Raw genomic sequence first — 27,867 nt, 5'->3', positions numbered from 1 at the left:
ACACCAGGCTGGTGGGGCCAGGGCAGGGCTCACAGGAATGTGCTGTCTGTGCAAAGTCCTCCGTTGACAGAAGGGCGGCTGCTCTGGGCTTTGCTCAGGCTTCTTGTCTTCCTCTGGGGTAAGTTACCACTAATTGACTAATAAGAAGATGGAGATTTTGATAGGATGTTAGGCAGAAATTCTTTACTTAAAGAGGGCAGTGAGGCCCTGGCATGGGCTTCCCATGAAGCTGTGGGTGCTCCATCCCTGGAGGCATTCAGGGCCAGGCTGGATGGGGCCCTGGGCAGCTTGAGCTTCTGGGTGGCAGCCCTGCCCACGGCAGAGGTTGGGGCTGGGAGGGCTTTAAGATCCCTTCTAACCCAAGCCATTGTGTGATGCTACGAAACAAAGTAATACCGTCCGGTCACCGAGAGGACAGAAAGCAGTCGAGCTTTACCAGGGCTGTGAGGAACGCGGAGAACGGGAACCCAACAAGCTGCATCCTCGGTGCCTCCTCCCGCTATCGCCACAGGTACACGGAGGGGCTCCGCTCCCCCATCCCCGGCGCACACAGGGGTTAACGGCAACGCCGCACCGCCCCTCGCCCGGCGCCGACACAACAGCGGGCGGTGCCGAGGCGGAGGAGGCGCGGGCGGCACCGGGGGGACGCAACGGGGCAATGCCGGGTGAGCGGCGGGAGCGGCGCTTGGTGCCGGCCGCGGGCATAGGGGGCGGCCCCGCGGCTGTCTGTGACCCGGTCAGAGCCGGCGGAGGAGGGAATTAGCGCTGGGATCGCTAAATCCGGAACGGAAAGGCGTGACGGCCCACGCGTGGGCTGCTGGCAGCAGCGGGGGGAGGTGAGCGCAGCCGTGGTGCTGGGGCCGGGGGGCTGTCGTGCCGTAGCCACGGTGCATCGGAAACAACGAGCGCTGAGCGGTACCGCCTGTGACCTGCGTGGGCCTTGGAAAAGGTTCCTTTTTTCCGTGGCCAGCGGAGGGTGTGAGAGGAAGGAGCTCTCCTAAGGGCTTCCTCCAGGGTACGGATGTTCTGTGCGTTACCCAGCCGTGTCTGTGTTAATCATGCAGTGTGAAGGGAATCCGGCCATCCCCACCCTGAAGGGACAGCGTACCCGGTGTGGTTCGTCCCTGTTCCTCGTTCCTCACAGAGGAAGAGGTTACATAAGGCCTGTGTGGCATAAGGTGCACAGGGGTTCTTGTTCAGCGGTGCTCTCTTGAGAGCTGAAGCTGATGCTCGAGCTCTGAGCGGTTTCAAGGCAGCTCTGAACGCAGAGTGAGTGGAGGTGCAGAAAACCTCTGCTCGTCCCCAGGGCGCTTCCACCCTGCTGTTAGCACGGGCAGCTTTGTATGGTCTTGCACATATAGCTGGTGTTTGCAAAAGGAGCAGCACCACAGCCAGAGTGCCTGTGAATGAGACTCTGCTACTTACTTTTTGAGAGACCAGAGGAGTTCCTTAATATGATGTTAGAAATAGATGGCACAGCATCTGTTTCAGAAAGAACCACTAACTGTGCATACACCAGTGCAATAGAATGCTGGACCAGCAGTTCCTCTGCAGGGGAACAGGCCTTCTGCAGGTAGAGCCCTCCTTGCATCTCTGTGTGTGCTTATTCACTCACAGATATCTAAAGGAGATTAGTCCCTTCATGCGTCTGAGCAGAAACACCTGTCCTTGGTGAGGAAAGGCCAGCATTCTGTTGTGCAGTCACTGGATAACAAACTCCAGCTCTCTGCAGAGGAGAGCTAATGATGGCAGTGGTACAACCCCACCTAGGAAAAGTGTTACTTCTTGCCCTGTCTGAGGATGGAGATGGTCAGACCAAGCAGTAGTGGATGTGTGGATGTGCAGGAAAGAACGGTGCATGCTTGAGGCGATTCTTTTTGAGAAGATAACATCTTTATCTCTGAATCCTGGGGCTGGGTTTTCCCTTGCCCTCAGGAGAGTCCTTCTCTCCCTAGTTCTCACCCATGGGCAGAGGAAGTGCTGCAACTCTGATGGTGCCTCAGGCCTGGGGAAGGAGGAATCTACTTTCTCCATTCCCAGGCATCCCCTCTAAGCTGCAGTGGCTCATTTTGCTGATCACTTCTATCTTCCATGCTCTGTGTCAGTGCTGTTTGCCCCCTGAGACACACTTGCATTGTTCAGGGCCACCAGAAGCCTCTGGGCAGCAGCCTGCAGCTCTTCCTCCATCACTGCCTTTCCCATGGTCAGCAGCTGTTGCATTGTGTGCAGCAAGCTCTGCACTTGCCTATCCTGCAGCCTCAGGAACAGATCCTCAATGTCTGTGGCAGGCAGATGTCCCTGCTGCTGGCAGCTGACTGTCTGTGTGGGATGTGAGGTGGAAGGCTTCATGTTCCCCAGCGGTGGCATGCCATCAGGTGAGAGGCTGGAGATCTCAGTTCCTTCCTTGTTAGGCCTGGAGCTGGATGGCTGGTTGGTTGCAGAAGAGGTGGGAAAAACAGGCTGAGGACTGAAGATAGCAGACAACGCTGCATCGCTGCTCGGGGCCGCGTTGTTGAAAGTTTGTGTACTGCTCAGGTTGGCCCTGTGCTCTCCCGGGCACATAGTCCGCTGTGGAGGAGAAAAACATTCCTCTTGAGGTGCCCCTGACAAGTGAGCTGCCCACAGCTCTCCTCTGCCTTCCCTGTCTGTAGCTTCTTATTCACACTTCCTCATTTCACATTCGCTGCATCAGTGACCAGAGCACAATGCAGCAGGTTATCAGGAAATAGCTAAATAACTCACCTTAATGAAGTACCTTTTTGTAGTGCAGCGATAAAAAGCAAATGCACAGAAGCTGGGGAAGACGGGAGTTTCTATCAATTCAGAGCATATGGGTCCTAGAAAAAGGCAAATAAAGACATGGACTTGGTGGTAAACTCCATTGTAGAGGTCCCACCAACCTTCAGTAGTAACTTCCCTGTCAGAGATTAGAAAAGCTCATGTGCTCGGGAGAAACTCCACTGCCTCCTGGTCATCTCTGCCACTGACGCCCTGAGAAGAGGCTGGTGCTATGTACGTGTGGCTGCCACACGTAAGTGTAAGACAAGGTGTTCAGAAACGGATGCCTTCTCCTCACCTGGGATTACTGCCTGTCCTCTCCCTTACCAAGTGTCAGTCCCCTCCCAGCACAGAGGTGCAGTGCCGGCACTGCAGGACCCCTATCTATCCACCTTCCCATGGCAGTTGTGGTTGCTTTTACCTTTTGGGATGACTCCGTGGTTTTCGTACTCATCCAGTCTTTGGACCACAGGGTTCTGGCAACCATACAGTGCGCGGAGATGGCAGGCAATGCTGGCACGGTGAGCGAGCCGAAGGGACCTGAAGAACTGGCGGTACTCGTCATTGGAGAGTGGTGTGCCCAGTTGCTGTGCCTTTCCAACCCCAGGGCCAGCATTGCAGCCCCAACGTGACAGCACTGGTGAGACATGAAATGCAGGGGCTTAGGAGGAGGTAGTGCTAACTGTGGCGTGCTTAGGAGAGCTGTCAGGGTGAGCCCAGACCAGGCTGGAACTGAGAATGCAGCTTTGCTATCGGACTTGGAGGTGGATGTAGCATGTGCTACAGTAGCATCTACTCTGAGAAGACAGGGCTGGAGCATCTCAAACTAAGATTCTGAAAGTAGTGGGTATTTTTAACTTTAATCCTTCTCTGCCCTCATTTTGCTATTCGCAAAGTCGCTATAAACGAATTAACAGCTGTGAAGCACTAGAATGTAGAGTGTATAGAAAGTTCGCAGGGAAGGGAATCATTTGAATGGGATCTGCACATAAATCAAGCACAGAACAGTAAGAGTGTCAGCTTATTGAACAGCTGCTCATTGCAAAGGCGTTGTCCATCCCAGGACTGAAACAGCCATAATCCATGTGAAAAGAAGGTAAGCGAGAACTGTGTTGCTGTGTGCACAGAAGGAACAAATCAAGGGTTGCAAAATGAATGCAATTTAGGGCTGATGTAAGCATTCCCTTTGACTTTGCAACCTCTGGAGTAGTCTGTTTATGTCTTTTTTTCTGTAAAGGCAAACTTAAACATTTCTACATGGCCTCTATCTTGTTAACATCTCTGCTGTCTTATTAACGTCTGTGCGCCTGTAGATGCAGCATGATCAAATAAAAGTATCTAACTCCCTCTTGAATTGACCACAGAGGTTATCGAGCCCTCTGTGAAACAGTATTAGATGAGAATGAGACACAGCCAAGTGACTAGAAATCTACAGAAAGTGGGAGAATGAGGAAACCAGGAAATATGGGGCTCCTCCACAGCCTCTCACTAGGATGCAGGCTGGTAGGCCATGTCTTTCTGTCCATTTCTTCCAACTCTATCACCTTCTGTTCGCCTTTAACCAAGGTCCTCTCTCACATCTCCCTCTTCCCCCCCTGCCTCCTCATCTGGCCAGTTCTTCCCTTCTTTGTTGGTGGTTCAACCCCAAGTCTCTGCTCTCATTTCTGGTCTCTGTGCCAAGCTGTGTCATATCTCCAGACTCCACCTTTGCTCCAGCCTCTGTCCAGCTCCAAATCCTCCTCCCTCAGCTCAACAGTCCCTCCCTGTCTCTCCTTGATGAATAACATCCCAGCTCCAGTGTATAAAGACTGACAAAACTGTAAGCATCTGAGATCTGTATATTGATGGTTTTTAGCGGTGTCCTTTTCTCTTTGTCTCACCTCCAGTGTGCTCCCACTGGAGTACACCAGGGTGAGGAGGCAGATAACAGCCAGGTCAACCATGTTTCCTCACTCCCTGACCTGAAGGGGAGACATTTTCTACTCACCAGACAAAACCAGAAGAGCCTGTATGGCTGACATGATGCTGTACATGCTGCCTGAGCCAGCCTATCGCCTGCCCGTGTCTTCCCTCCTGTACCAGGGCTGCTTGGACAGGCAGTGGGGAGCACAGCGCGCTTCCCTTGTTTCCGATGATGTTGTGTGGTGTCACAGACACCTTCATTCTTTGCTCTGTTGTTCCTTGCTTCCGTTGTCCCCCACTTCCTCCTGCCCACAGTTCTTCTCCCTCCCTGTGTACCCAACAGCAGCTGTTAGCTGGGTTTGTGTCAGACATATATTCTCCCTATTTCTGCTTCACCAAGGGTTGGGGTCTCGGTGGCTCCCTGTGTCAGCTGTGTCCTTCATGGGGTTGTCCCTTCAGGCCTCTGCCCATCATGTCAGGAGCTCAGTGCAGCTCTTCTCCCTCCTCCCTTGTCTAACTGATGTCTCATCAGCCATGATGTTGCCTGAGGACTTGGCACTGTCCAACCATGGCTGCTCTGGAGACCAGCACCTTGTCCCCGCCTTGTACTTGGTAGCGTTGCAGGCTTCCCACCTTTTCTATGGCAGTCATCAAGCAGTGTGTTTCTCTGCCTCCTTCTCAGCTCAGCACAAAATAAGCTCTCTTCTGTATCTGCTTTTTATTTCTGCAGGTGCTTATCATTTTGGGATGCATATTGACCACATGTACACCGTACTTCTGCTCTGTAAAGAATTCCTCATATGTTGGCACTCAGAACTGCCCAAACCAAATGATGTCAGTGTTCCCTCACTGATGTGTGTAGCTGCATTTTTCAGCTCATTTCCAGCCCCGTGTTCCTCATTCCTCTGTCAGGAATGAGGCAGCCACAGTGTCATTTTATTGAACAAGATGGGAAATTCTGCCTTTGGTCTGCTATTGCTGCTGCTGATGTGTGAATGGATTGAAATCCCTCTCTCAGCCCTGTGCGTGCCTGGCTGAGCCACCAAACAAATGCACCTCCATGAAGATTCCAGGCAGATGCAGAAGGCAGCACGTGTGTGCAGGCAGCATTTTCCCTCTTCCTCAGCAGGACTGTACTGTGTTCATATTTAACTCACCGGGAGGAAATTTGACAGGGAGAAAATGGCTTCAGGCATCTCTGTTTTCTGTACAGAACTCAGCAAGCTGACAGGCAGCTCTCTGTAGTGTGTGCAGCCAACCCTGTCTTTGATTTGTGAGAGTCCCTGGCTAGCAAACCTCACCAGCAGTGTCACAGTGTGTGTGACAGAACATCAGTGACCCCAACTTGTGTTTCTGAGCATTATTTTACCCTGGCCTAGGATGCTTTCATTTCCTAAATCTCAGCCTCAACACTGCTACTAGAACTGATGGTATTTGTTACATCTGTTTTCTCTCTCTAATCAGGAGCTGCTGTCCCTGACTTTTCTTTAACCTCGTGGATAGAGTGAAGAGAAACAGCGCTGTGTCCAGGAGGAGCTGAATGCTGAAACAGTGGAGGTGCTGCTCACAAGGTGAGAAATTGAATAGCAAATAGAAATAAAAGAGTGAATGCTGAAAATCAGGTTATGTTGTGCTGCATGCTTCACGCTCATCCTACATCTCAGCTCCTGTACTACATAGACTTTGTTCTCAGGAAGATTTTCAGGCAGGGTATGCAAAAGCGAAACACAGTCCTGGGGAATCCAGGACCTTTTGAAGAGAAGTGTGTCTGAAACTAAATCAAATACTGTGTCTTCTTCAGCAATGATCTGTACTTGGAGCGTTAGGAGGCATAAATAACCTCAGTGTGGCTTTTTCTTCCTTTGACAGTATTTTCAACGTGTTGTTGGTCAGTCAGCCATCCTGGGATCTGTGCTGGGGGCCAGTGCTGTTATTTTATTTGTACTGTGAATGCTTTTCAGCCCTGAGTGTTATAAGCAGAACTTCAGGCATTAGTATAACCACTGTGTTGTTGTCTTCCCAAATAAACATATCAGCCACTTCAAAAGCTGAGGGGCTTATCCTGCTGCATTCTGCTCCGCTTCTGACCTCCCACACATAAGATGATGATGTTGGCTCTGTAAGCAGTGCCCTCCAGCCAATCTGCTGGGATTCATTTCCCACTTGTGTTCTCCACACTAATGCAAAACCAAGAGCCTCAAAATGTTTCAGTGTAAATGTAAATTTCCATGCTTGATTAATAAAGCAGTTTATCATTCCGTTCAGTTGCCTATCTGTTCTGTAGACAAAATCTAGATACAATTTGCTGCAGAACATGTCTGGTTTTCTTTGTAAGGATAAGGTTTATGACTGCAAAGAAGAAAAGTACTCTGCTTAGCAGGGGACAGTGTTTCTGTGATGCTGTCTGCTTCCTTCCTTGATTAAGCCTGGGAATGCTGGAGGACAGCAGTAATTCACAGAGAACAAGAAGAGAAACAGTGGGATATATGAACAATAAGCATTCATCACTAGTTCCTCTGTTCACTCCAGCAGGTGGCCAGACCATGGGTGACATACAGAAGGCTCAACCTCATCTGGAAAGGCCTACGAGAGGTGACTTGCCATTTACCTCCAGAAGGCCCAGTGCAGATACCCTCTGTGACTCTGATGAAAGACCAGACTGCAAGCAGGAGCTGGAGATGGAAAATGAGGTGAAGCTGTCTTTTGGAAAGAGGCAGGGAAAGGGAGCTCCCCCTGTGATGGCAGAGTGGGAGTGCGAGGATGGTGGCAGTGCTCCCATTGCTGAGGTAGTCCTTGCTGGGGACAGGCCAGACCCTCCCACGTGTGGGAATGGCACCATTTGGATTCAGCAGGTGGGGGAGAAAGCCTATGAGTGTCCTGAATGTGGGAAGAGCTTCAGCCGGAACTCGTATCTCAGCCAGCACCAGAGGATCCATCTGGCAGAGAAACCCTTCAGCTGCTCTGAATGTGGGAAGAGTTTCACCCGCAACTCAGACCTGATCAAACACCAGAGGATCCACACAGGTGAGAAGCCCTACCAGTGCAACGAGTGTGAAAAGACCTTCAGCCAGAGGTCCAATGTGATCAGGCACCAGCGGACCCACACGGGGGAGAGACACTACCAGTGCAATGAATGCGGGAAGAGCTTCAGCCAGAACTCACATCTCATTGTCCATCAGAGAAGCCACAAAGGTGAGAAACCATTTCATTGCCTCCGGTGTGAGAAAAGCTTCAGCGACCGCTCCTCCCTGATCATACACCGGAGGGTCCACACCGGAGAGAAGCCCCACAAGTGCCAGGTATGTGGGAAACGCTTCCGGGACAGCTCAGCCATCATTCGGCATCAGAGGATCCACACAGGAGAGAAACCCTATGAGTGCACTGAATGTGGGAAAACCTTCCGCCAGAGCTCCTCGCTGGTGACCCACATGAGGACGCATACAGGTGAGAAACCCTACAAATGCTCTGTGTGTGGGAAGAGCTTCAGCCAGAGCTCGGCACTCACCACACATCGCCGCATCCACGGGGGAAAAGTGTTGCCCCTGTACCGTGGCAGCCTCTTGCCCAGCCCCTACCAGTGTGCTGAGTGTGGCAGGAGGTGCAGTGACCACCCCGCTCTCATCAAGCACCAGACCACGCACGCGGAGGAGCGGCCCTACATCTGCGTGGAGTGTGGGGACAGCTTCCGTCGGAGCTCAGCACTCAACATCCACTTGAGGATCCACCGGGGGGAGAGACCCTATAAATGTGAGGAATGTGAGAAAACCTTCCGGCATAGCTCAGCTTTGGGCGCACACTTGAGGATCCATGCAGGATCTAAGCCCTATGAGTGTGGTGAGTGTGGGAAAAGCTTCCGGAAAAGTTCCACGCTTAAAGTGCATTTGAGAATCCATGTGGCCAAGAAACCTTATAAATGTACTGTGGGTAGGAGGACTCTCGCTTCCTGCTCTCTCCTCCCGTAGGGTTGGTTGGGGGCAGGAAACAGGAGCAGAATTCCATTGTGTCTGAGGGCATGTGAAAAACATGGGTGCTGAGAATTGCAGTGGCAAAAGGGTAAGGAGACGCTGTAGCAGCTCTACTGCCGGGGCTGGGTGCTTAACCCTGATGGTACGTTAAATTATGAGGTCAAGGAGCTTATCCTAGGAGTTGTGTGTTGGCGGTTTAGAAAGAGTACTGAGAGCTGAGGGGAAACAAAGTTCTGTGCAACTTGGGGACTGTGAGCATGCGGTAGAATACGAGCAGAAGAATTGGGCTTTCTAAAGAACTTTTTCAACTAAGTGAAAGATCAAATTTGAAAGGTCCAAGCTGGCTCTCATTCAAAATTCTGGCTCATTAGGCACTGTAGTAGATGTAGAAACTCATATTTTCCATGAACATGGTGAGTTGACCCCACGTTTGAGCAGCACTTCCAACTCCTTCAGTCCAAAACTCAGAAGCTGAACCTCAACCCATTCTGTTTTTCAATCCTCTGTTCCAAATCCTACATGGGACAATGAATTCCTACATCCATACACAGCATCTGGGTGACAAAATGGCTGAGTAAAGCAAAACTGACGGAGCTGTTCCCACAAGACTTGGATGTGCAGACGTAGACAGTTGGAACACTGCCTGTTAGCGGTGTTGGGCAGCTTTGTCCTCCTGGGTTTTTAACACGTTCCTGTTAGGGACATCAATAAAACATGGGCAAAACTGTGGCCTTACTTTGTTTAACCAAAAAGAGTGGTTCCCCCTAGACGTGTGTGTGTATGATGGTAGTCAGGAGACTGTGATTTTGTAGTCCTTTTTGTGAGAGAACTCATCTTTAACTCCCTATTACTTGTGCTTTTGTAATGTGTAAAGCTCGCTGTTATTCCTATATTGACATGTAGTACTGTGGTAATGACTGCATTACAGAAACCTCCTCTATATTGCTGTGTTTTGTTACGAAGGATGCGTTTCTATCCTAAATAAACCTTTTTTCTCTTTATGATGCTGTTTTGTGTCACTGTGTATGGAGAAGGCCCCGGGGAGACCTCACTGGGGCTTTCTAGTGGTTGTGGGGAGCTTACATATAGGAAGAGGCCGGCTTTATACACAGCTGTGTGGTGATGGACAAGGGGGGCAGGCTTTAAACGAACATAGGGGAGGTTTATGTTAGATGTTAGGGGCAGTCCTTCACTCGGGGTCAGCCCAGCCTCTGGGCCCGCCCCGCCGGGCACCTTCCGCCGCGCTCGGCCGTCCCCTCACGTCACGGGAAGCGGGCGGGGCTCCCGCGGCGCCCTGTTCGAAGCGGGGAGGCCGGGATGGATGGAGGGACGGCAGAGGTGGGCGGCGGGCTGTGGAAAAGAGCTGGCAGGGAGCGGGCTGTGGGTGGGAGCGGGCGGGTGCTGCCTGGTGCCCGCTCACGGCTGTGTGTGTGCCCGCAGGCGGTGAGCGGCTCGGGCCGGAGCAGCTTCCCGTTCCCCTACACGCCGTACCGCATCCAGGAGCAGTTCATGGCAGCGCTGTACGCTGCGCTGGAAGCCGGGCGGGTCGGGATCTTCGAGAGCCCCACCGGCACGGTGAGCAGCGGGGAGGTGGAAGGGGGGGTGACGACGTGATAGGGCTCCTTGCAGTGCGGTGCTCAGGGTGGTGAATGGGGAGGGAGAGCAGGGCAGGCCGGGCTCATTCCCTGCACAAGGACAGAGAAAACAGAAAGCTGCCACTTGCAGGGTCATAAAGTGTGACATGGGTATCTCTCTGTGCATGGCCTTGGCCAGGTCCCACTCAGCTGGAACCACTGCCAGGTGCCTCTCCTCTGTGGAGGGGTGGGTGACAGCAGTGACACCGTGTGTGGCTTGTCCTCTTTGTTTCCAATACCAGGGGAAGTCACTAAGCCTCATCTGCGGGGCCCTCTCCTGGCTCCGAGACTTTGAGGAGAAGAAGCAGCAGGAGGAAGCACGGCTTCTGGCTCCAGAGGGCAGCGGGCAGGAGGAGAAGCAGACCCTGGCTTCTGGTGGGCCGGCATGTCCGAACAGCAGGGATACATCTGGGGAACCGGACTGGATCACAGCGTTTGTGCAGAAGAAAGAAGAGCAGGATTTGGTGCACAGACTGAAGGTTGAGAAATACTCGTGTGTAGGGAAGGGGGAATATAGCAAGGTGTGAGGAGCAGAGTGGGTGACGTGACGGGTGGTGACTTGGTGGTCATCACCTTTGACAGTACTCCATGTCACTTAAGAGGGATGAGGAACTCCTGTGTAAGTTCCATAAGGTATAGGATGGTTGCTGTCAACATAGCAACATTCATAGGCGTGCAAGAGTTGGATTATTTTTATTTTATTTTCTTTTTTATTCTCGGATAATAGCAAAGTAACTATGCGTGTCCTGTAGGACTAAATTGACTTCATCCTTCCATCATTCTCCCTTCGTTTCAGGAAGAGCAGATCAGGAGGAAGAAGCGAGAAGAACGTCTTGAGAAAATCTGTCATAACGTGCAGTTAAAATACGCAGCAAAGAGGAAGGTGAGCTGGCCTGTAGAGGTTAGAATCATGGTATCGTAGAATGGCTTGGGTTGGAAGGGACCTCAAAGGCCATTCAGTTCCAACCTCTTGCCATGGGCAGGGCTGCCACCCAGCAGGTCAGCTGCCCAGGGCCCCATCCAACCTGGTCCTGAGCATCTTCAGAGGTGAGGCACCCACAGCTTCTCTGGGCAGCCCATAGCAGTGCCTACCACCTTCTCAGTGTAAAACTTCTCCCTGACATCTAATCTAACTCTCTCCTCCTATACTTTAAAACCATTTACTTTAAAACCCTCTTCTGTTTAAAACCTCCAGTTTAACCTCCTCTCTTTTAATTTAAAACCTTTAGTTTTAAATCATTTTCCTTTGTCTTTATAATCTCAAGTGTTGGTCATGCTTGCTTGTACCTGTGATTTGTCTCTCTGTTGTCCAGCCCCTGTATTTGGGGAGCTCTTTGTACTGGATTGCTGAATTGGCTCTCTGAAAGTTTCGATTACATTATCTTTTTAAAGTACAGATGTGAAAAGCAACTTGTGCTTAGAGAATTTTCTGTGGCAACATATCTGGACAGGCTGGATCGCTGGGCTGAGGCCAATTGCTTGGGCTTCAGTAAGGCCAGGTTGCAGGTCTTGCACTTTAGTCACAACAACTCCATGGGATGTTGTTCAACAAGGCCAAGTGCCAGGTCCTGCACTTTGGCCGCAATAACCCCATGAATCGCTATAGACTTGGGGCTGAGTGGCTGGAGGACTGTGAAGAGGAAAGGGACCTGGGGGTGTTGGTTGATGCTCAGCTGAACATGAGCCAACAGTGTGCCCAGGTGGCCAAGACGACCAGCAGCAACCTGGCCTGCATTAGAAGTAGTGTGACCAGCAGGAACAGAGAGGTAATCATCCCCCTGTACTCAGCACTGGTAAGGCTGCACCTTGAGTATTGTGTTCAGTTTTGGGTCCCTCACTACAAGAAAGACATTGAGGCCCTGGAATGTGCCCAGAGAAGGGCAATGAAGATGTGAAGGATCTGGAGCACGAGTCTTATGAGGAGCGGCTCAGGGAGCTGGGATTGTTCAGTCTGGAGAAGAGGCTCAGGGGAGACCTCATCCGTCCCTACAATGACCTGAAAGGAGGCTGTGGTGAGGTGGGGGTTGGCCTCTTCTTCCAGGTAACAGTGATAGGTTAAGAGGGAATAGTCTCAAGTTGCACTGGGGGAGGCTAAGGTTGAGTTTTAAGAAACATTTCTTCTTAGAAAGAGTGGTGCTGCACCGCACAGGCTGCCCAGGGAGGTGGGGGAGTCACTGTGCTTGGAGGTGTTCAGGAACCATGTGGATGTGGCACTGAGGGAGCAGGCATGGTGCTTTTGGGTTGGGGTTGGATTGGATGACCTTAGAGATCTTTTCCAACCTTAGTGATTCTGTAATTCTGTGTAAATATGATTGCATTATCCAGAAGTGTCTCTTTTCTACACACAGAAAGTTGACACATATTTTTCTGCCATTTAATTGAGTGAACTGGCTTCAATAACCTTAACTTGAAGAGCTTTTTGATGGTATGATTTAATCTTCCCACAAACACCCTCTTGAAGTCCCTAAGCAGGCACTTATAAGGCAGCCAGGCTGTTTGTGTACTCCATCTCGAGTGCTGTGTCAACTCCTGACAAAAGGATGTAGCATAAATATCAAAGGTTGAGAGGTGAATGGTGAATCAAAACCAAGTAGAGCAAAGAACTTCTTTCTCTTAAAGGAGAATGAAAAGCATGGGAAATGGGAAACACGATAAAAAGGACAAAGGCAAGTTTCAGAAACCTACAGAGATTTGGAAAAGCAGCTTTTTCAGGTACCCTGTAGTACCTGTAAGCTGCCTTTCTTTATCATGCCACAGTGATGGGATGCTCACTGAAGTCAGAACATACCGTCTTCAGGCTGAAGAAGGAAGTTTTCTTTGTCAGAAGAGAAAACTAATTAAAAGCTGTTCTTCAACAACTTAATAGAATTTGAAAACATGCTCTGTATTCTAAAACAGGTATTGAGTTTATTGTAGCCTTAGGTTAACTGTGGATTATTTGATTACATCCTTATATGTTTGCTTGGTTGTTGTTTTTCTTTTTTTTGTTTACAGTTTCTTTCTGAGGGAGTCGTTTTTATGGGCTAATTTGAGCAACTAATCCTGGATTATAGGGATATGGTCACTTCAGGAGTTGGGTGTTTAGAGGGTCCTGCTGGGGATACACACAGCAATCCCTTCTCTGTGCTGTGGGGAAGGGTCTGAGCTTTCCTCTGAACTGCTGGTGGCATAAAGTGATGCAAGTGCTGCTTCCGTGTATGAGAAATAATGAGATGGTGTGCTCCTTTCAGCGATCGGAGGAGGATGAGACAAAGCACCTTCTTCAGCTCAGCAAGGAGATTCTGTCAGAAGGAGCTGGAGAAGCTGTCCCAGAGCAGCTGGATCACAACGAGGAGGAGCTGATTCTTGCTGAATATGAGAGTGATGAAGAAAAGAAAGTGACATCTGGGTAAGGACAAGGGTTGAGGGGTCTCTCTGTCAAAGAAATGTCTTATTTATCTTTTTTGGCTTGCATTAATTGAAGGGATTTCAGCTGCTCAGCAGTGATTGCTCTCTCGAGCATCTTACTCTGTTGGATATATAGGTGGCTCTGTGTTGTGCATGTGTGGAGTTTGTCCCCCATTGAAGCTGGGGTTGTGGTTGGTTGGTAGGTTGTTTTTTCATTAGGATTCTCTTTTTTTTTTTTTTGTTTTTTTTTTGGTTTTGGTTGTTGTTACTTTTTTTTTTCCCTATTCACTGAAGTCAGCCTCAAGTGTCTTCTGAGAAAGCACATCTTTCTTTAAATGCACCACAACCTCCTGCCTTTTTCCAGGTCTATTTCCCAGAGAGTGCCTCTGGATGCCAGGTGAATGCCTTGAGATGAACTTCTTTGCATTAGAAAAGCAAAGTGCTCCTTAGGGCATCAGAGGAAGCTATCAGTTCTGCAGATTTAGCAGTGGCATCTTTGATATTCTGAAGGGAGAGAAGGTCACATTCCTGAAGACTGAGCTACAGCATCAAAACCAAGTGCACACTTTTCTGTATCATACAGTTGTTTCTTCGGTGTTATGCAGAAAGCCAGGAGCCAGAATTCAGCGTGAAAAGTCCAATACGTCTTAAATACAAATCTACTAATTAGTATCTAGGCAGATCCTCCTGCCTTCAAATCGCAAAGCGTTTAAGCTACATATAAATGAAGCAGTTACTAAGCATTAAACTGCTGTTGCCTTTGAGGAATTGTACGGCAGTTAAATATCTTCCTGAAACTTTTTCTTCTTCATGCAACAGCTCGAGGGTGGTAAATCATCTCTAAGGGAAATGCTTTATAAAAATAAATAAATAAGCACACCAAAGGATAGTATAGCTTTGATTAGCTTATGCCCGGGGCTTAGAAAACACTAGATTATTTATTTATTTATTTAGTTGTAAGATGCTTCTTGAAGCTGCTAAAGACACAACCCTGCAGATGTTTTTCTTCTAAAGAGCAAAGCTGACATGATTGTGCCCACCCACCCCATAGTATTCCTAGAAATTCATGATTTTTCTGTTATGACACAAACACCTCCCTTGAGATTGTTGCCTTGTGGTAGAGCATCCTTTGTTTCTAACTCCCAGTGACTGTCTGCTGAAAGGAAACTCTTTGGGCTTTGTCTTTTCTTAGGCTGGAGGAAGATGATGACGATGATTTGGAAGAAGAACATGTGACGAAGGTGAGATGAGGAGGGTAGATTGTGCCACCTGGTAGAACAGTGTGAAAGAATTACGGCTTCCTTGCACCCTTCCCAGGGTAATGCAGTATGGAGGGATTTAGGAAGTGGTGTCCAAGGACTGCCAAGTTTGTTGATAACAGCAACCAGTTCTGCTGCTCTCATCTCCTTCTGGGCTATACTGGCTGCCTAAGCAGTTTGCTCTGCTAACATCACTGACATTTTTCTGCAGCTTGCTGCAAGAAGCACATATTCATCACTCTATGGTGAGTCCGGTTATTATAAGGCCATGGAAAATTCAATGGAAATAAAGGACAAATGCACAGCAGAAAGTAAAGATAAGGCTGCTGGCCTTGGCAGTTGTACGGTGACATTCTAGCATAAACCTTCCATTGTGTTTTGAAGGCTTGAGCAAGATTAATGTTGCTGAGGTGCTTGGCTGCCTCCCTGCAGGATCGACTGTAGAATAGGAGATTGGCTTCCATATTCTTCTCATCTTTCTTTGGTCTTCTTCATTGTAGATTTACTACTGCAGCCGCACTCACTCCCAGCTGTCTCAGTTTGTGCATGAAGTGCAAAAAAGTCCTTTTGGCAAAGACACGCGTCTGGTCTCCTTGGGATCCAGGCAGGTATGTGGTACAGTCACAAAGGACCCAGAGTGTGTGTTCATTCAGTGTGAAGGAATTTGCTAGGAGTTGTGGGGATGTGACACATCAGGAGGCATCTCAGAGACTGAGCTGAGTCTTCCATTGGAAAAACTATTTATGTGTCGTGATATAGATCCGTGTGATGTACCTTTTTCTCTGAGCTGTTTGGCTATTTGCCCTTTGATATAAATGCAAAAGTCTGTTTTCCCTCTTCTGCTGTGGAGCCATCTGAGGACACCTTGTCTCCTTACCGATTTCTTTTGGGGTTTTGAGCGTGTTTGTAGCAGCAAATACACAAGGTGCCTGACTTCTGGTTTGGAGTCTGGCCTGGGATTGCTTTAAAGAAGTCTGTTTTATAGGGAAGGGTGCACACTTTGACCTGCTGCCCCCTCTCTTTGCATGTCTAAGAACCTGTGTGTGAATGAGGAGGTACGCCGCTTGGGGGCTCTGCAGCTCATCAATGATCGCTGCACGGAGATGCAAAAGAACAAACATGGTATGAACACTTCAGCGCCGGGAAGCAATGGCTGATAAAGCTGGGGGTGAGAGGCTGCAGGCAGCGCTCTCTGCCAGTTGGTTCAAGGAGGAGAGCATTAGGAGCCTAAAAAGGGCAAGCTGGGGGAGCAGAGCTAGAGATCCTTAGTGCTTTTACCTTCTGTACTACAGGTTAGCACACCAGGATCTGTATATATTTGCTAAATGTCTTCATTGGTCAGGACTTGTGCAATGGAAGGGTGCTTGTCTTTGTAACTTACTGCTAGAAACGTGGAGGGATGTCCCATGACTAAATCTAACCAGCCAGAGCAGTGTCCACGGTGAGGGTGAAAATGTCACTCCCTCAATAGATGATGGGTCCAATACTCAGGACAAATCCTGCTTTGAAGTTTAGAAGGTACCACTGCAAGGGTGTGGAGTATTGAGTTGAGATATTTCAGTGGTATTTGCAGCTTACTTTTGATATCTACTGTCAGAAAAGAAGAGTGATGCAGAGGTCGAAGGGAAGAAGAGACGTGTGAGTCGCGCTGTGTGCCCATTTTATTCCTATGAGCAAATGCAATTTCTCCGTGATGAAGTTCTAGTGGAAGTGAAGGATATTGAGCAGCTGGTGACTTTGGGAAAGGAGACCAAAGCCTGCCCCTATTATGGGAGTCGATATGCCATTCCTGCTGCTCAGGTAAGGTGGGGACACTGCTTAGGGAATGTAGGCCCATTATGAGCTGCTGGTGAGAGCTCTGAGTCCATCAGGATGAGAACTGGAATCAGGGCAGTGTGTGCTTCCCCTGTAGCTGGTGGTGCTGCCCTACCAGATGCTCTTGCATGAGGCCACCAGGAGCGCTGCAGGGATCATCCTGAAGGACCAGGTTGTAATCATCGATGAGGCCCACAACCTCATAGACACCATAACCTGTATCCATAGCGTGGAGGTCAGTGGCTCTCAGGTGAGTCATGGCCTGGCCTGTTAACTGTGGATGAGCACCCTTTCTCAACTCCTCTATAATACCAGCTCTGCTTTTTGTTCTTGTAGCTGTGCTGTGCCCACTCCCAGCTGCTGCAGTATATGGAGCGATACAGGTGAGGATCTCAGAGAAGAGTGTAATAGCAGCAGGCAGCGTGGATGCTGTGGTTTGTGTCACGTCTGCAGGGCCTTTCTTGCTTTTTCCCAGAGGAAGGTTATTTGCATTAATACTTCTGCAGATGAAAAGCCGCTTGCATCATTATCTCTGTCTAGAACCCATCTAATTCAGACTCCTGGGGCTGGTATTAAGCTGTAAGAAAGGGAATACCCTGAGGATTCTGGCTTCTCCTTACACTCTGTTTCTTTCCCAATCTCTCTCTAATCATTCCTGCTTTGTGATGCAGAGTTATGAAAGCTCCAGTCTTTCATCTCTTGGATCTTAACCTTTTGTGCACCGACTGGCATTATAGCAGAGGCAGGAAGCTCTGAGGAGGAGGAAGCTCTGTGTTTTTTGACCGTGACCAAATCTCACATCTTGTCGTACCTGCAATGGCTGATTATTGTGCTTGATGCTAATAACTAAATTTGCACAATGTTATGGCAGAGGCTTGGGGCATTGATGCCACTGTAATTTCTGCGTGAGGATAACGGTGTCTGTAGGAACAGCCAAGTACTTGGGCTGCATGGGTGAGTGCTTGGGGGTGGCGTGTTGAACACAGCAGGGTGTTCAGAGCCCTGTCACAAACAGGGAGTATGAGCAAATGTCTTATGTAGGGCACAGCTGATGGCTTGTTCAAGGTTGTCAGGAAGCCTGTGTGAAGCCTAGAAGTAGGGCCAAGTAGCAGAACCTGCTTCCTAGCTGCTACTTTATGGTTCCCCAGTGTATAGATCTCTTCTGCTACTGTCTGGTTCTTTTTCTGCCTCAAATTAAGGGGAGTTCAGTTACTTATCTCTGTAGCTTAGGGAGATGTGTGTTAGTCCTTGAAGATGTTTTAGTGCCTAACACCTCTTTTTTTCCCATAGGAAACGTTTGAAGGCAAAGAACTTGATGTACATTAAGCAGATCCTGTATTTGCTGGAGCGGTTTGTAGTCATGCTGGGAGGTAAGCAAGCCGTTTCTCTCTCTGTTGATGCTTAGAAACTCAGAGGCATTTGGTGTTCCTTCAGAGCACTGTCCCTCCTGCTCCTGCACAGGCTGCAAGGAGTTGCTGCTCATGTTTGGTGCCAGTACTGTCATTTCTCAGCCTGTTTTATAACATAAGGACATGTCGTCTGCCTGAACCCCTCTCTTTTTTCATTAGCTGATGCTGTAAGTTGGTAGAAGCAGTTCCCCTTTTCCTGTGTGATTTTTCAGATCTGATTTGAATGGGGGGGTGGTGTGGTCCAAAGTGAGGAATACAGCAGGTGTGACAGTAATCAGCACTGCACAAAAGCTGCACAGAATAATCTTTCTGTGTCATCTGACAGCAAGACCTCTGCCTGTGGCAGGCAAGCCTTTGCAAAGTGATTTTGTATTTTTTCTTCTTTTCTTGAGAGGTGCCTTTCCTTTCTGTGATCTTTAAATCTACTGGCATTTGCATGGCTCCTCTCCTGTAACACATTGTCCTTTGTACATCAGTGTGCCTTAAAGAGAGCCTGCCATAAGCTCACAAAGAAGTTCCTCTTACACAGGGAAGAAGCAGCTCTTTGGTGCAGGAGTATGTTGGCACTCTGTGCCCTTCTCTTCCCTTCCCCTACTGGGCTTGGTGCTCTCATTAGCCTGCAGCCTGAGTACAGCTTCATGATTGAGGCTGCAAAGTGAATTGTGAGGTGGGTGTTAAACGCTGGCACATAAAGCACAGCGAATGGCAGCAATTAATACTGTTCTGTCTGTCAGGGTCTGAGTGTGGAACTCGGGTTTTCCCCTCTTCCCAATCATCTGTCAGCCCGTGCACCTCCCAGCTCCTGGTGCTGCATTGAGGAGGGGTGAGGGATGCACTGCAGTCCCTGTCCCTTCATCTTTGCAACACAATAACTGTGCGAGCATTTGTATGCACCCACCCTACCTGCTGCTTTTTGCTACAGAACGAATGTAGGTGGCATTTCTTAAGATGCAGCAGCACACTTGTCCTACAGCGTGGGGCTATCCTGCAAGGGAAAGAAAAACTGAGTGGGAGATGTCATTTTCTCTGCGTAGCTGCTTCTTCCAGATGTGAAACTGATTCTTGATTCTTTGGAGGGTTTGTTTTTTGGTACTTATGCTGTGCTTTCAGCTCAGTTGTTTACTTAAGTTCCCTGTTCAGCATTGACAGGCTCATAGTAAGCCTTCCTTTAATTGTTTTCATATTTTACAGGAAATGTGAACCAAAATCCGAGCTGCCAGGCAGTTTCCCAAACAGGTAAGACTGTAGCAAACACCTGGGGCAGCACCATTGGGCAGTGACACGGATGTGAGCAGTAAGAGGCTGCAGGCCAAGCAGCTGATGAGTTGTTTTTTTGTTGTTTTTTTTTTTTTTCCTTTTCTTTTAGGGACAGAGCTGAAATCCATCAACGACTTCCTGTTTCAGAGCCAGATTGACAATATCAACCTCTTCAAGGTAGCACAAGTGTCTTCTATAGGTACAGCTGATGGCTTATTCAAGGTTATCAGGAAGCCTGTGTGAGAGCTGGAAGTAGGATCAAGTACCACATTTCTAGCAGCTTGCTCATGCTTCAGTGTTGTAGAGAACTCTTCTGCTACTGTCTGGTTAGCAGTGCATTAAAGCTGGATGGGTGATCTTGGGGCAGAGGAAAACAAGCAATTAAACGTTTATGAGCACAGATGCTGTCTGTAGGCAAAGCCGAACTGTAAGGTTGAGGGTAAAGAAACATTACTACTCCAGTAACCTAACCCATCCCTCACATCTCCTAATGCAGTGCTTTAACCAAAGAGATTCCCTCTCTATAAGCAGTGACTTTGAAATAAATTGTCTCACAAAGAACTGTCCACTGCTCTGCAAGAGAACAGCAAGCACAGCAAGCAATAGCCCTTTTGGGCACAGACTGAGGGCAGCAGGATGGGGGTGGGATGCTGAGCACCAGTTATTTTTGCTGTCTTTTTTTTTCCAACAGGTGCAGCGTTTCTGTGAGAAGAGCCTCATCAGTAGGAAGGTAGTGCTCCTGCAGCTTTGTGGTCATTGCAGCATTGGATTAATGACTTGTTTGGGTTTGATTTGATGGGTGAGAAAAATGATGGGATTTTGCTGATAGATTCTGATTGGGCAGGTTTGTGAACACCTGCCAAGGAACGTTATCTGTACCAGGCCAGAAAACCTGTTTTTATCTTATCTGTTTCCTGCTATTGGTAGTCTTAGCCTTTCTGGCTTTTGCTTGGCAGCTTTTTGGATTTGTGGAGCGATACGGCAATCCTGCCCCAGCTGTGAAGACCAACAAGGAGAACCAGAAGCTGGCTGGTTTGCAGAACTTCCTTATGACTCTCCAACAAGGATCTTATAAGGAGGGTGAGTTCAGGCATCCTTCACTTGTGCATTTATGAACAAAGTGAGGATGTAGAACGTGCATCTGCATGAGGGAAAGAGAGGGCAGAACCAAAGAGTGAGAGACTGCAGGAGGTGTACTGCAGAGGTGTTTTTAATATATCTGACTAGATGACTTTGGCAATTATACACTTGATTAGATCTCCTGAGGTCCCTACCAAGTGGAGTGACGTGATTGTGTTTATACTGAATGTACTTAAGCTCTGCACTGCTGTGACCTGCTGGCTCTGCAACCTGAGCTATCATCGGTAACTGTTTAGTGGTGCCAGCTACAAAACCAGATCTTTTTTCTTTATGTTGTTGTTAGTAGTGACGTAGAACTTAGATATCATGTTCCATCTTTATTTAGCACTTGGAACTGTCTTTAGAAGTATAGCCTGCACTGCCTGCCTCTCTCTTTTTCTTCTGGTCATCAGGTCCTCTCCAGAGCCCTCCCGTGGAGGCTGACAATGACCAGCTCCAAGCTGCCTCTCCCCTGATGCACATCGAGGGATTTCTCTCAGCCCTCACGAATGCAAATGAAGATGGTCGTGTCATTCTCAATAGGCAAGGTACTGGAATAGGAGAGCTGGTGAGAGGAGACATGACTTAGAAACAGGCCATTTCACCAGCAGGAGGGAGGCGACTGTGAGCCTGAAGTCCTACCAGAACATACCTATGCAACCTTGATTGAGGCTGGCAGGCTCAGGCTGTGTGAGGACTCTCACTATTCCAAAGGAATTCTTAACAAGGGCACTGGGGCTGGGGCTGGCAGATCTCAGCTCCCACTTTGGACGTTAGTTTTTATCTTACAATTCAGTGTGCCTCTTTGCAGCTCCAGGAAGACTAGGAGATGGAGAGTAACTTTGGGGTTGTCATTACCCATTGCTGCCATGGCAGCATTGAATAGCAGGAACATGTTTTGAGAGGTGGGGATCTGCCAGAGTGTCCAGGGCAAGAGGAAGTTATCTGTTGTATCCCTGTTTGTTTCAGGTAGTTCACAATGCCACCTCTCTTTTTTTCCAGGCACTATTGGTCAGAGCAGCCTCAAATTCCTCTTGCTGAACCCAGCTGTCCACTTTGCCAAGGTGGTGAAAGAATGCCGTGCTGTAATCATTGCTGGGGGCACCATGCAGCCGGTGAGGGAATAAGGACATCTCTGATGCTATCTACGAGCAGGCACGGAAAGAGAAGAGCGTGGTCCCACTGGAACACACTGTTCTCACTTCCTGTGGTGTGTGTGGGGAAAAGACTTTTCCTGCTCCTCCTCCATTCCTGTTTCTGGGTGTCCTGAAATCTTCTCTTTGCTCTTGTGAAGACAAAGGATGGAAGAAAGTTGTGAAGTGCAGGACCTGGAGAAGCAGTGGCCTTTTTTTGGAAGGCCTCCACTCCAACTTCAAACCCTTTTGTCTGCAACTCGGAGAGAGGATATAGTTGTAGTTCACAATGTGGATTGTACGGTGCTTGGGAGTCTTGGTAGTAGGCTTTTGGGCCAGGACAGGTCTGAAATTGGAGCGGGATGGGTGAAGAGAGAAGGGGTTCTACACAGGGAACTTGACCCACACAGCAGGGCCACAGCGAGACTCAGGAGCAAGGGCACTAAAAGGCACTTTGCCTGCATTTCATGCTGCCTGTTCTGTTTGGGCCAGCTTGAGGTTCTGCTCCTGAGCTTATGGCTTAGCCTGAGCAGAAGACAGCAAGGCAGGGGCACAGAACGTCCCACAAGCCTGGGAGCAGAGAATGGCTGCTGGCTGAGCATTCTCATGCCCTCAGTTTTCACATCATTGAGAAAGCTTATCTTCATTCCTTGCTGGCAGCCCCCCTTACTGAGCTCATCAGCTCTCCGAGTGCTGATGCTCAAGGAGCAGTACCAGGGCTGTTGGGGCAGTGTCCCTTGGGACTTCTTTATCTCTCTTTTCCTTGTGGTCCGCAGGTGGCTGATTTCCGAGAGCAGCTGCTGTCCTGTGCTGGTGTGGATCCTGCACGCATCGTGGAGTTCTCTTGTGGTAGGTGCGCTGAGGGAACAGGGAGGGATCATAATCTGTGTTGGACCATCTGCCATTGGTGCTGTTTTGTCAGCAACATGGCACCTTTCCTAGAAATTGTGGCAGCAAAAAGGGGTGCTTGTTCCCTCTTACTGAACTCCTTGGTGTTTGACTCTCACTGCTTTATTTTTGGTCCCCAGGACACGTGATCCCTCCAGAAAACATTTTACCTATGGTCCTCTGTAGTGGTCCTTCCAACCAGCAGCTGGAGTTCACCTACCAGACAAGAGATCTGCCCCAGATGGTCAGTCTTCCTTTGTTCCCTTCTGAAGTCTCTATTAATCTATTTATTTATTTATTTCTGTTCACTTGCCTATGTTGTGTAGTACTGTAATGATCAGAGGCCATGGGAGGGGCGATATGTGGGACTTGGGGCTGGTGTGTTGCTGGGTAATTGGGAAAGAGGAGCGTGGTGTTGAGCTGCCTGCTTAGAAGAATCTCCTGGAGGTGAGGAAAACTAGCAGCTGTTTGGCTGTACTGAGATCCTGCATTTGTGGGTACCTCCCAGATCAGAGGACACTGTCATTGGAGCAGGGCAGCCCTGTGTAGCGCGGCACTAACCACAGCGGGTGGTATCAGATGTTCCTGCGCTTCTCCCTTCCTTTGCTCAGTCAGCACCCAGCACAAGGTGGGTCTGCTCTGAATCCCACTAGATGTGCTAGCTAGCTCTCCACATCTCTTCTAGTATGAGAGATTTCCATCCACTGGGACAACAGGAATAGACCCTCCTGAGCGACCACTGCTCCACACTGGCAATGGAAACTAAATTAGGAGGAGAAGCCAAGCAGTGAGCGGCTTTTTGGCAATTCCCAGCTCCCTTAGCAGCACTCAGGCCTCGTGTATATCCCACATTTTTCCTCCATCAATGCATGCCATAGGGGAGGTGCGATCCTGGGATCATGCACGCAATTGGAGCGGCATTAGCTGGAGCTCCTGTCAGCTGCAATATGCTCTTGTCTCTCTCTTGCAGATGGATGAGACAGGCCGAATCCTCTGCAACCTGTGCAATGTGGTCCCAGGAGGTGTGGTGTGCTTCTTCCCCTCCTATGACTATGAGAAGCAGGTGTATGCGCACTGGGAGAAAGCAGGGCTGCTCACCCGCTTGGCAACTAAGAAGAAGGTAATTGTGCAGCCAGGGGCAGTTGGTACTGCAAATAGGAGCTTCAAAAGTCAAACAATTATCTATGCATTACAGGCCTCTCCCTGAGTTGTTCTCATACTCTGTACGGCAGAGCAGAGCGGATGTTTATCTAGCCAATCCCTCCAGTAATGAATAAATGATACTTCCCGGGCGGCTGATCACGGAGCTGGGATCTAAATTAGATTAAATGCAGCTATAGATTCTTTAAGCACACAGTCTGTAGCGGCCATGGGGGGAGGCAGTCTTTTGCTTTCTATAGCCAGCGAGCTTGTTCCCTTGCAGCTGGGGAGCTGTTGGAGCTGAGCTGCTACAGGGAACTGCTTTTTCCCAGGCTCAGCTGTTTGTCCCTTGACCATAGACCAGTGTGGCCAAGAGGCAGACAGAACTGTACTAGGCTGTGATTGATAGGACAAATGTTGTTAGTATTTGTCTGGTAGAAGCGCAGAGCTGAGAACTTAAAGACCAGCAGTGGCGACTGCTTTTGGAAGAGCACTGAGAAACATTAAACAGGGAGATTACTGCAGGTATGAAATTTGTGCAAGTAGCGTCCCAGGTACTTGAAGGTCGGATGCTGCTGAAGCTCAGGCAGTGTGACTGATTTCTCTTTTATCAAAAGCTAATAACTAACCACAGGCATTAGCAGAGCACAGTCCCAGTATTTCACAGCCTTGGTGCAGGCATTCTGGCACGTGGATCCGCTTGGAAACACCAAACTTCAGCTTCTCCACATGTTTGCACAGCCGTCATTCAAAATGTCTTTCAGGTGTGTTCTGTGGGAGTCCCTCTGGTTTGCCTGGCACCTCCACGGGCTCACACCGCAGTCGTGCCGCTTGCTCTGCCTTTCAGCTGCTCTGTTCTTGTTTGGCCTTTGCAGTCTCCAGCAAATTGGATATGCGTTAGCAAAGCAATTTGGTAGCAGTGCAGAGAGTGTGACTTTCAGCTGCCTACACACAAGATCATATCATAGAAGACGAAGGTTAAAGTCCTTCCTGAGGTGGCTGTGGTGAGATCACACTGAGATTCTATTTAAATTACAGAGGAAAAATTAATTTAAGTCAGAGGATTAAATAGCTACTGTTTAATGAATTAAATAGATTTGGCTTACATTTGTAATTGCCACTTACTTTTCTACTGAAAGACTGCCTCTGGCTGGTACAATGCACACAGCACCCCTTGCTAACTAAAAAGGAAACACATCCTGCATGTTTCTTACTGTCACAGAAAAGATGGATGCTGCATTTGTTGTTTACCAGAACAATCCGTTGTGATTTAAGCCAAGGTGCAGCACCTATTGAGATCCAGGCTCAATTAATTGCAAGGGCTTTCAGTAACCTGTTCATTTATAACTCCATTAGGGATGTGGAATAACACAAAGAACTATTACTCTGTGCATAGAACACTAATATATTTCTTGGGCAAAGGAACCATTACACGGAATTAACTGGTGATTCAAATTAATTGGTCCAATCACTGTCCTCTGAGACCCTTCAGCTGGAGGGTCTCTCCATCCTGCTGCGCCTCTATCTGTAAGAAGGGCATGTGCTTTCCAGCCTTTCATCTCTCGGATGACTTCTGACTTCTTGTAGCATTAGACAAAGCTGCCTAAGCTGGAGAGGAATGTTGGAGGGCAGGAGAAGTGCTGTAGTGAGCATGCCCTGCTTTTCCAGGGGTAGAGGGGACAGGTACAGGTTAAGTGGTTTGTTATTTGTACAGTATATTTGCCCTTTCCTGGTCTTAGTTCCATGTGCTATTTAATGGCATGTGAATAAAACGATTTGCTTTGTTGTTGCTTGCTTCCTGATGCTGCAACTGATGCACTGTGTGACAGATCTTTCAGGAGCCCAAGAAAGCCAACCAGGTGGAGCAGGTGCTGGCGGAGTATGCCAAGTGCATAAAGGTGAGCAGAGCTGGCAGGGCAGTGGGAGTGAATCATCTCATCTGCGGAAGGGAGCTCTTGTAAAGAGGGCATTGCAGCTTTTAGCTGGGAAAGAGGGCTCTGGTCCAGATATGTGTTTCTGAAGCACAGAAATCTTCCCTGCTCTGGTCTAAGTTGCTGGTCCCTCTCTCACAGCGGTGCAGCCAGGCTGGAGGCCAGATGACTGGGGCCCTGCTGCTTTCTGTAGTTGGAGGCAAAATGAGTGAAGGGATCAACTTCTCGGATGACCTGGGAAGGTAAGGTGGCTGCTCCTTTTCAGGTGAGCACTTGGCTTGTGGTGCGGTGACTGTGAGCAGGATGGATGCATCGGTACTTGCATAGATAGAAAGTCTGGGGATCACATGGCTTGGGCTGATGCTCGAACCAATGGGACAGAGTCTGCAGGTAACGTAAAACTCGCTTGTCCAGCGTACTTTTCATGTGAGTAATGCAGTCAGGCTTGCTGAGCTAGATAATTCCTTGTTCTGGCACCCTGAATCCCTCTGCAGCTTCCAGTTCAGAGTGTGCTTGTCAGACTGCTGTGTTTTACTGCCGCCTTTGGTCTTCAAGGCTGGCTGTCTTTCAGGGGTACAGTGACCTCTAATTTATCAGTCTGTTGGCAAAGTGCTTTAGGATGAGACATAAAGAATAATGCGGTCCTCCCTCATCCCTTGCAGGTGTGTGATTATGGTGGGAATGCCTTACCCCAACATTAAATCTCCAGAGCTTCAAGAGAAAATGACTTGGCTTGATAAAACAATGGTAACAGACACTTAACACCTCTGATTTTTACTACTAACTTCCCTCCTGGCACCTGAGTTCCACTGTTGCTTTCAAAGGCTTCTTTTTCCTTTGAGCTTTTCCATATTTCTCAGACCGTGGTAATGGGAGCACAGCCATCCCCATGCTGCATGTGTACAATAAGCCCTATGTACAGGGGTCAGTGGAGGGAAGCAACACCAGAACTCCCTGGGAAGTGTGCTCCAAGGGGAGCCAGGTCCCTTCACAGCAGAGGAGACAGCAAAGAAGTAGAAGATATATGCCAGGCTCACTTCTCTTGGTGTATTTCTTACTCATTGCCCACTGGAGATGCTGTTCCTGAGTAGCAAGGGACAAGTGCTCAGCTTTCAATGGGGTCTCAGGCTGGCTGTGACTGTTCAAAATCATTTCCTAAAACCACAGTTTTTCTTCTGTCCCTCCTTGCGCTCAGCTTGGGGTCTGTGTGGATACCCACTCCTTCTGCCAGGATAAAAGTATTTGTTTATCTCACTTCTTCATTAAGACTCTCCCTAGTTTGATGAACATCAGCCTCATGTTCACTCTGACCTATTTCTCCTTTCCAGCCAAGAGCTGCTAGCCAGGCACCTAGCAGAGTGCTGATTGAAAACCTGTGCATGAAGGCAGTAAACCAGTCAATAGGTAATTCATCCTTCCTTGGACAGGCTGGGGGATACAAAATGTGGCGGCACCAAAGCAGGATGGGAAAAAGGAAGCAGAACCAATCATTCTGAGTACAGATGATGTATAAGTGAGCTTACTTGCCTGGGAACAAACAGCTCGGTATTGCAGTTTAACACAGCTGCACACTCTGTACAGGAAGAGCCATTCGCCACCAGAAGGACTTTGCAAGCATCCTGCTCCTGGACCACAGGTACGCACGCCCTGCCATCCTTAACAAGCTGCCACAGTGGATCAGGGAGAGAATCCAAGTCAAGTCTGCCTTTGGATCAGCTTTTGCAGAGTTAAGAAAGGTCAGAACTTGTTTCTCACATACTGTTGCAGAAACTTTTCCACTGTATTCATTTGTATTTTCTTCAGACCTTCAGTTTGGTGCTTTAGTGTTAGTTTGTCCCTGACCTTATCTAGTTTCATGTGCTCCTAGTTCCACCGAGGGAAATCAGACTGATGCAGACCAGAGAAGCCAGCTGTAAGTCAACTGTGTGATCCACACCTTTTGAAGAACACCCAAAGCAACACAGGTTCCTGTTCTTCTGTTCCAAGTAGTTTGTTAATGTCCTCTCTGCCCATTTTGGTTGTCGTTCAGTATGAGCACTTGGCCTTCACCAACACATTAGGGAAACTGGTTGCAGGACTGACACTGGTGAAGGTAGCAGGAGGCTCCTACTTGTTTACAACTGTTAAGATTTTATGTAAGTCTATTAAATATTTTCAAGCCAGACATTTAAGTGTGGGGATTATGATTATTTGGATTGAACGCAATGGCGCTGTCACACCAATAGCCAACTTTAGGGGGTCTGACGACCA

General features: G+C 48.7%; 3 protein-coding genes across 11 annotated transcripts; 2 read left to right on the top strand and 1 right to left on the bottom strand.

The window, feature by feature from the left end:
- Window positions 1–305: 305 nt before the first annotated feature.
- LOC107315480 (uncharacterized) lies at window positions 306–9,646 on the top strand. Of its 6 annotated transcripts, none has more exons than XM_032445458.2 (3): window positions 306–511; window positions 6,145–6,251; window positions 7,210–9,646. In XM_032445458.2, exons 2-3 carry the CDS (start codon window positions 6,221–6,223, stop codon window positions 8,640–8,642), a joined length of 1,464 nt encoding a protein of 487 aa, XP_032301349.2. In that variant the 5' UTR covers window positions 306–511; window positions 6,145–6,220; the 3' UTR covers window positions 8,643–9,646. The 6 variants fall into 6 exon arrangements, with proteins under 6 accessions (XP_032301349.2, XP_085396721.1, XP_085396715.1 ...); XM_085540595.1 differs by having other exon boundaries at window positions 356–511; window positions 7,213–9,646; XM_085540589.1 differs by lacking the exon at window positions 306–511 and adding an exon at window positions 551–665 and having other exon boundaries at window positions 7,213–9,646.
- Window positions 1,875–4,888, bottom strand: LOC107315496 (uncharacterized). Its single transcript, XM_085540616.1, has 4 exons — window positions 4,766–4,888; window positions 3,200–3,415; window positions 2,743–2,837; window positions 1,875–2,568 (listed from the first exon to the last, which is right to left on the bottom strand). The coding sequence occupies exons 1-4, from the start codon at window positions 4,809–4,811 to the stop codon at window positions 2,083–2,085; spliced, it is 843 nt and encodes a 280-aa protein (XP_085396742.1). The 5' UTR covers window positions 4,812–4,888; the 3' UTR covers window positions 1,875–2,082.
- A 263-nt stretch (window positions 9,647–9,909) lies between the features above and the next one.
- DDX11 (DEAD/H-box helicase 11) lies at window positions 9,910–27,781 on the top strand. 4 transcript variants are annotated; one of them, XM_015865863.3, is made up of 27 exons: window positions 9,910–9,983; window positions 10,086–10,220; window positions 10,522–10,758; window positions 11,076–11,162; window positions 13,510–13,667; window positions 14,859–14,907; window positions 15,426–15,533; window positions 15,960–16,047; window positions 16,523–16,725; window positions 16,838–16,990; window positions 17,077–17,123; window positions 18,031–18,110; window positions 19,341–19,385; window positions 19,516–19,583; window positions 20,098–20,136; window positions 20,363–20,486; window positions 20,939–21,073; window positions 21,528–21,640; window positions 22,435–22,507; window positions 22,687–22,790; window positions 23,517–23,666; window positions 25,516–25,584; window positions 25,759–25,859; window positions 26,280–26,364; window positions 26,946–27,021; window positions 27,199–27,353; window positions 27,485–27,781. In XM_015865863.3, exons 1-27 carry the CDS (start codon window positions 9,963–9,965, stop codon window positions 27,506–27,508), a joined length of 2,727 nt encoding a protein of 908 aa, XP_015721349.2. In that variant the 5' UTR covers window positions 9,910–9,962; the 3' UTR covers window positions 27,509–27,781. The 4 variants fall into 4 exon arrangements, with proteins under 4 accessions (XP_015721349.2, XP_015721340.2, XP_085396686.1 ...); XM_015865854.3 differs by having other exon boundaries at window positions 27,199–27,781; XM_085540560.1 differs by lacking the exons at window positions 9,910–9,983; window positions 10,086–10,220; window positions 10,522–10,758; window positions 11,076–11,162 and adding an exon at window positions 13,007–13,177.
- Window positions 27,782–27,867: the final 86 nt, after the last annotated feature.

This window comes from Coturnix japonica, chromosome 1 (assembly GCF_054131305.1).
Source record: "Coturnix japonica strain WE chromosome 1, WE-NBRP24, whole genome shotgun sequence".
NCBI lineage: Eukaryota > Metazoa > Chordata > Aves > Galliformes > Phasianidae > Coturnix > Coturnix japonica.
The sequence above is the reverse complement of the archived record's forward strand: the minus strand, read 5'-3'. Positions and strand labels throughout refer to the sequence as shown.

What these genes read in the sequence shown, in the direction of transcription:
- LOC107315496 (XM_085540616.1), bottom strand. Translation starts at nt 4,811, where the DNA reads ATGTACAGCATCATGTCAGCCATACAGGCTCTTCTGGTTTTGTCTG. An exon ending in GGCTCTTCTGGTTTTGTCTG is followed by an intron (nt 3,416 to 4,765) that starts GTGAGTAGAAAA and finishes ATGTCTCACCAG; the next exon opens with TGCTGTCACGTTGGGGCTGC. An exon ending in CAAAAAGGTACTTCATTAAG is followed by an intron (nt 2,569 to 2,742) that starts GTGAGTTATTTA and finishes TCTCCTCCACAG; the next exon opens with CGGACTATGTGCCCGGGAGA.
- LOC107315480 (XM_032445458.2), top strand. Translation starts at nt 6,221, where the DNA reads ATGCTGAAACAGTGGAGGTGCTGCTCACAAG. An exon ending in GTGGAGGTGCTGCTCACAAG is followed by an intron (nt 6,252 to 7,209) that starts GTGAGAAATTGA and finishes TGTTCACTCCAG; the next exon opens with CAGGTGGCCAGACCATGGGT.
- DDX11 (XM_015865854.3), top strand. Translation starts at nt 9,963, where the DNA reads ATGGATGGAGGGACGGCAGAG. An exon ending in TGGAGGTCAGTGGCTCTCAG is followed by an intron (nt 16,991 to 17,076) that starts GTGAGTCATGGC and finishes TTGTTCTTGTAG; the next exon opens with CTGTGCTGTGCCCACTCCCA. An exon ending in CTGGGGGCACCATGCAGCCG is followed by an intron (nt 21,641 to 22,434) that starts GTGAGGGAATAA and finishes TGTGGTCCGCAG; the next exon opens with GTGGCTGATTTCCGAGAGCA.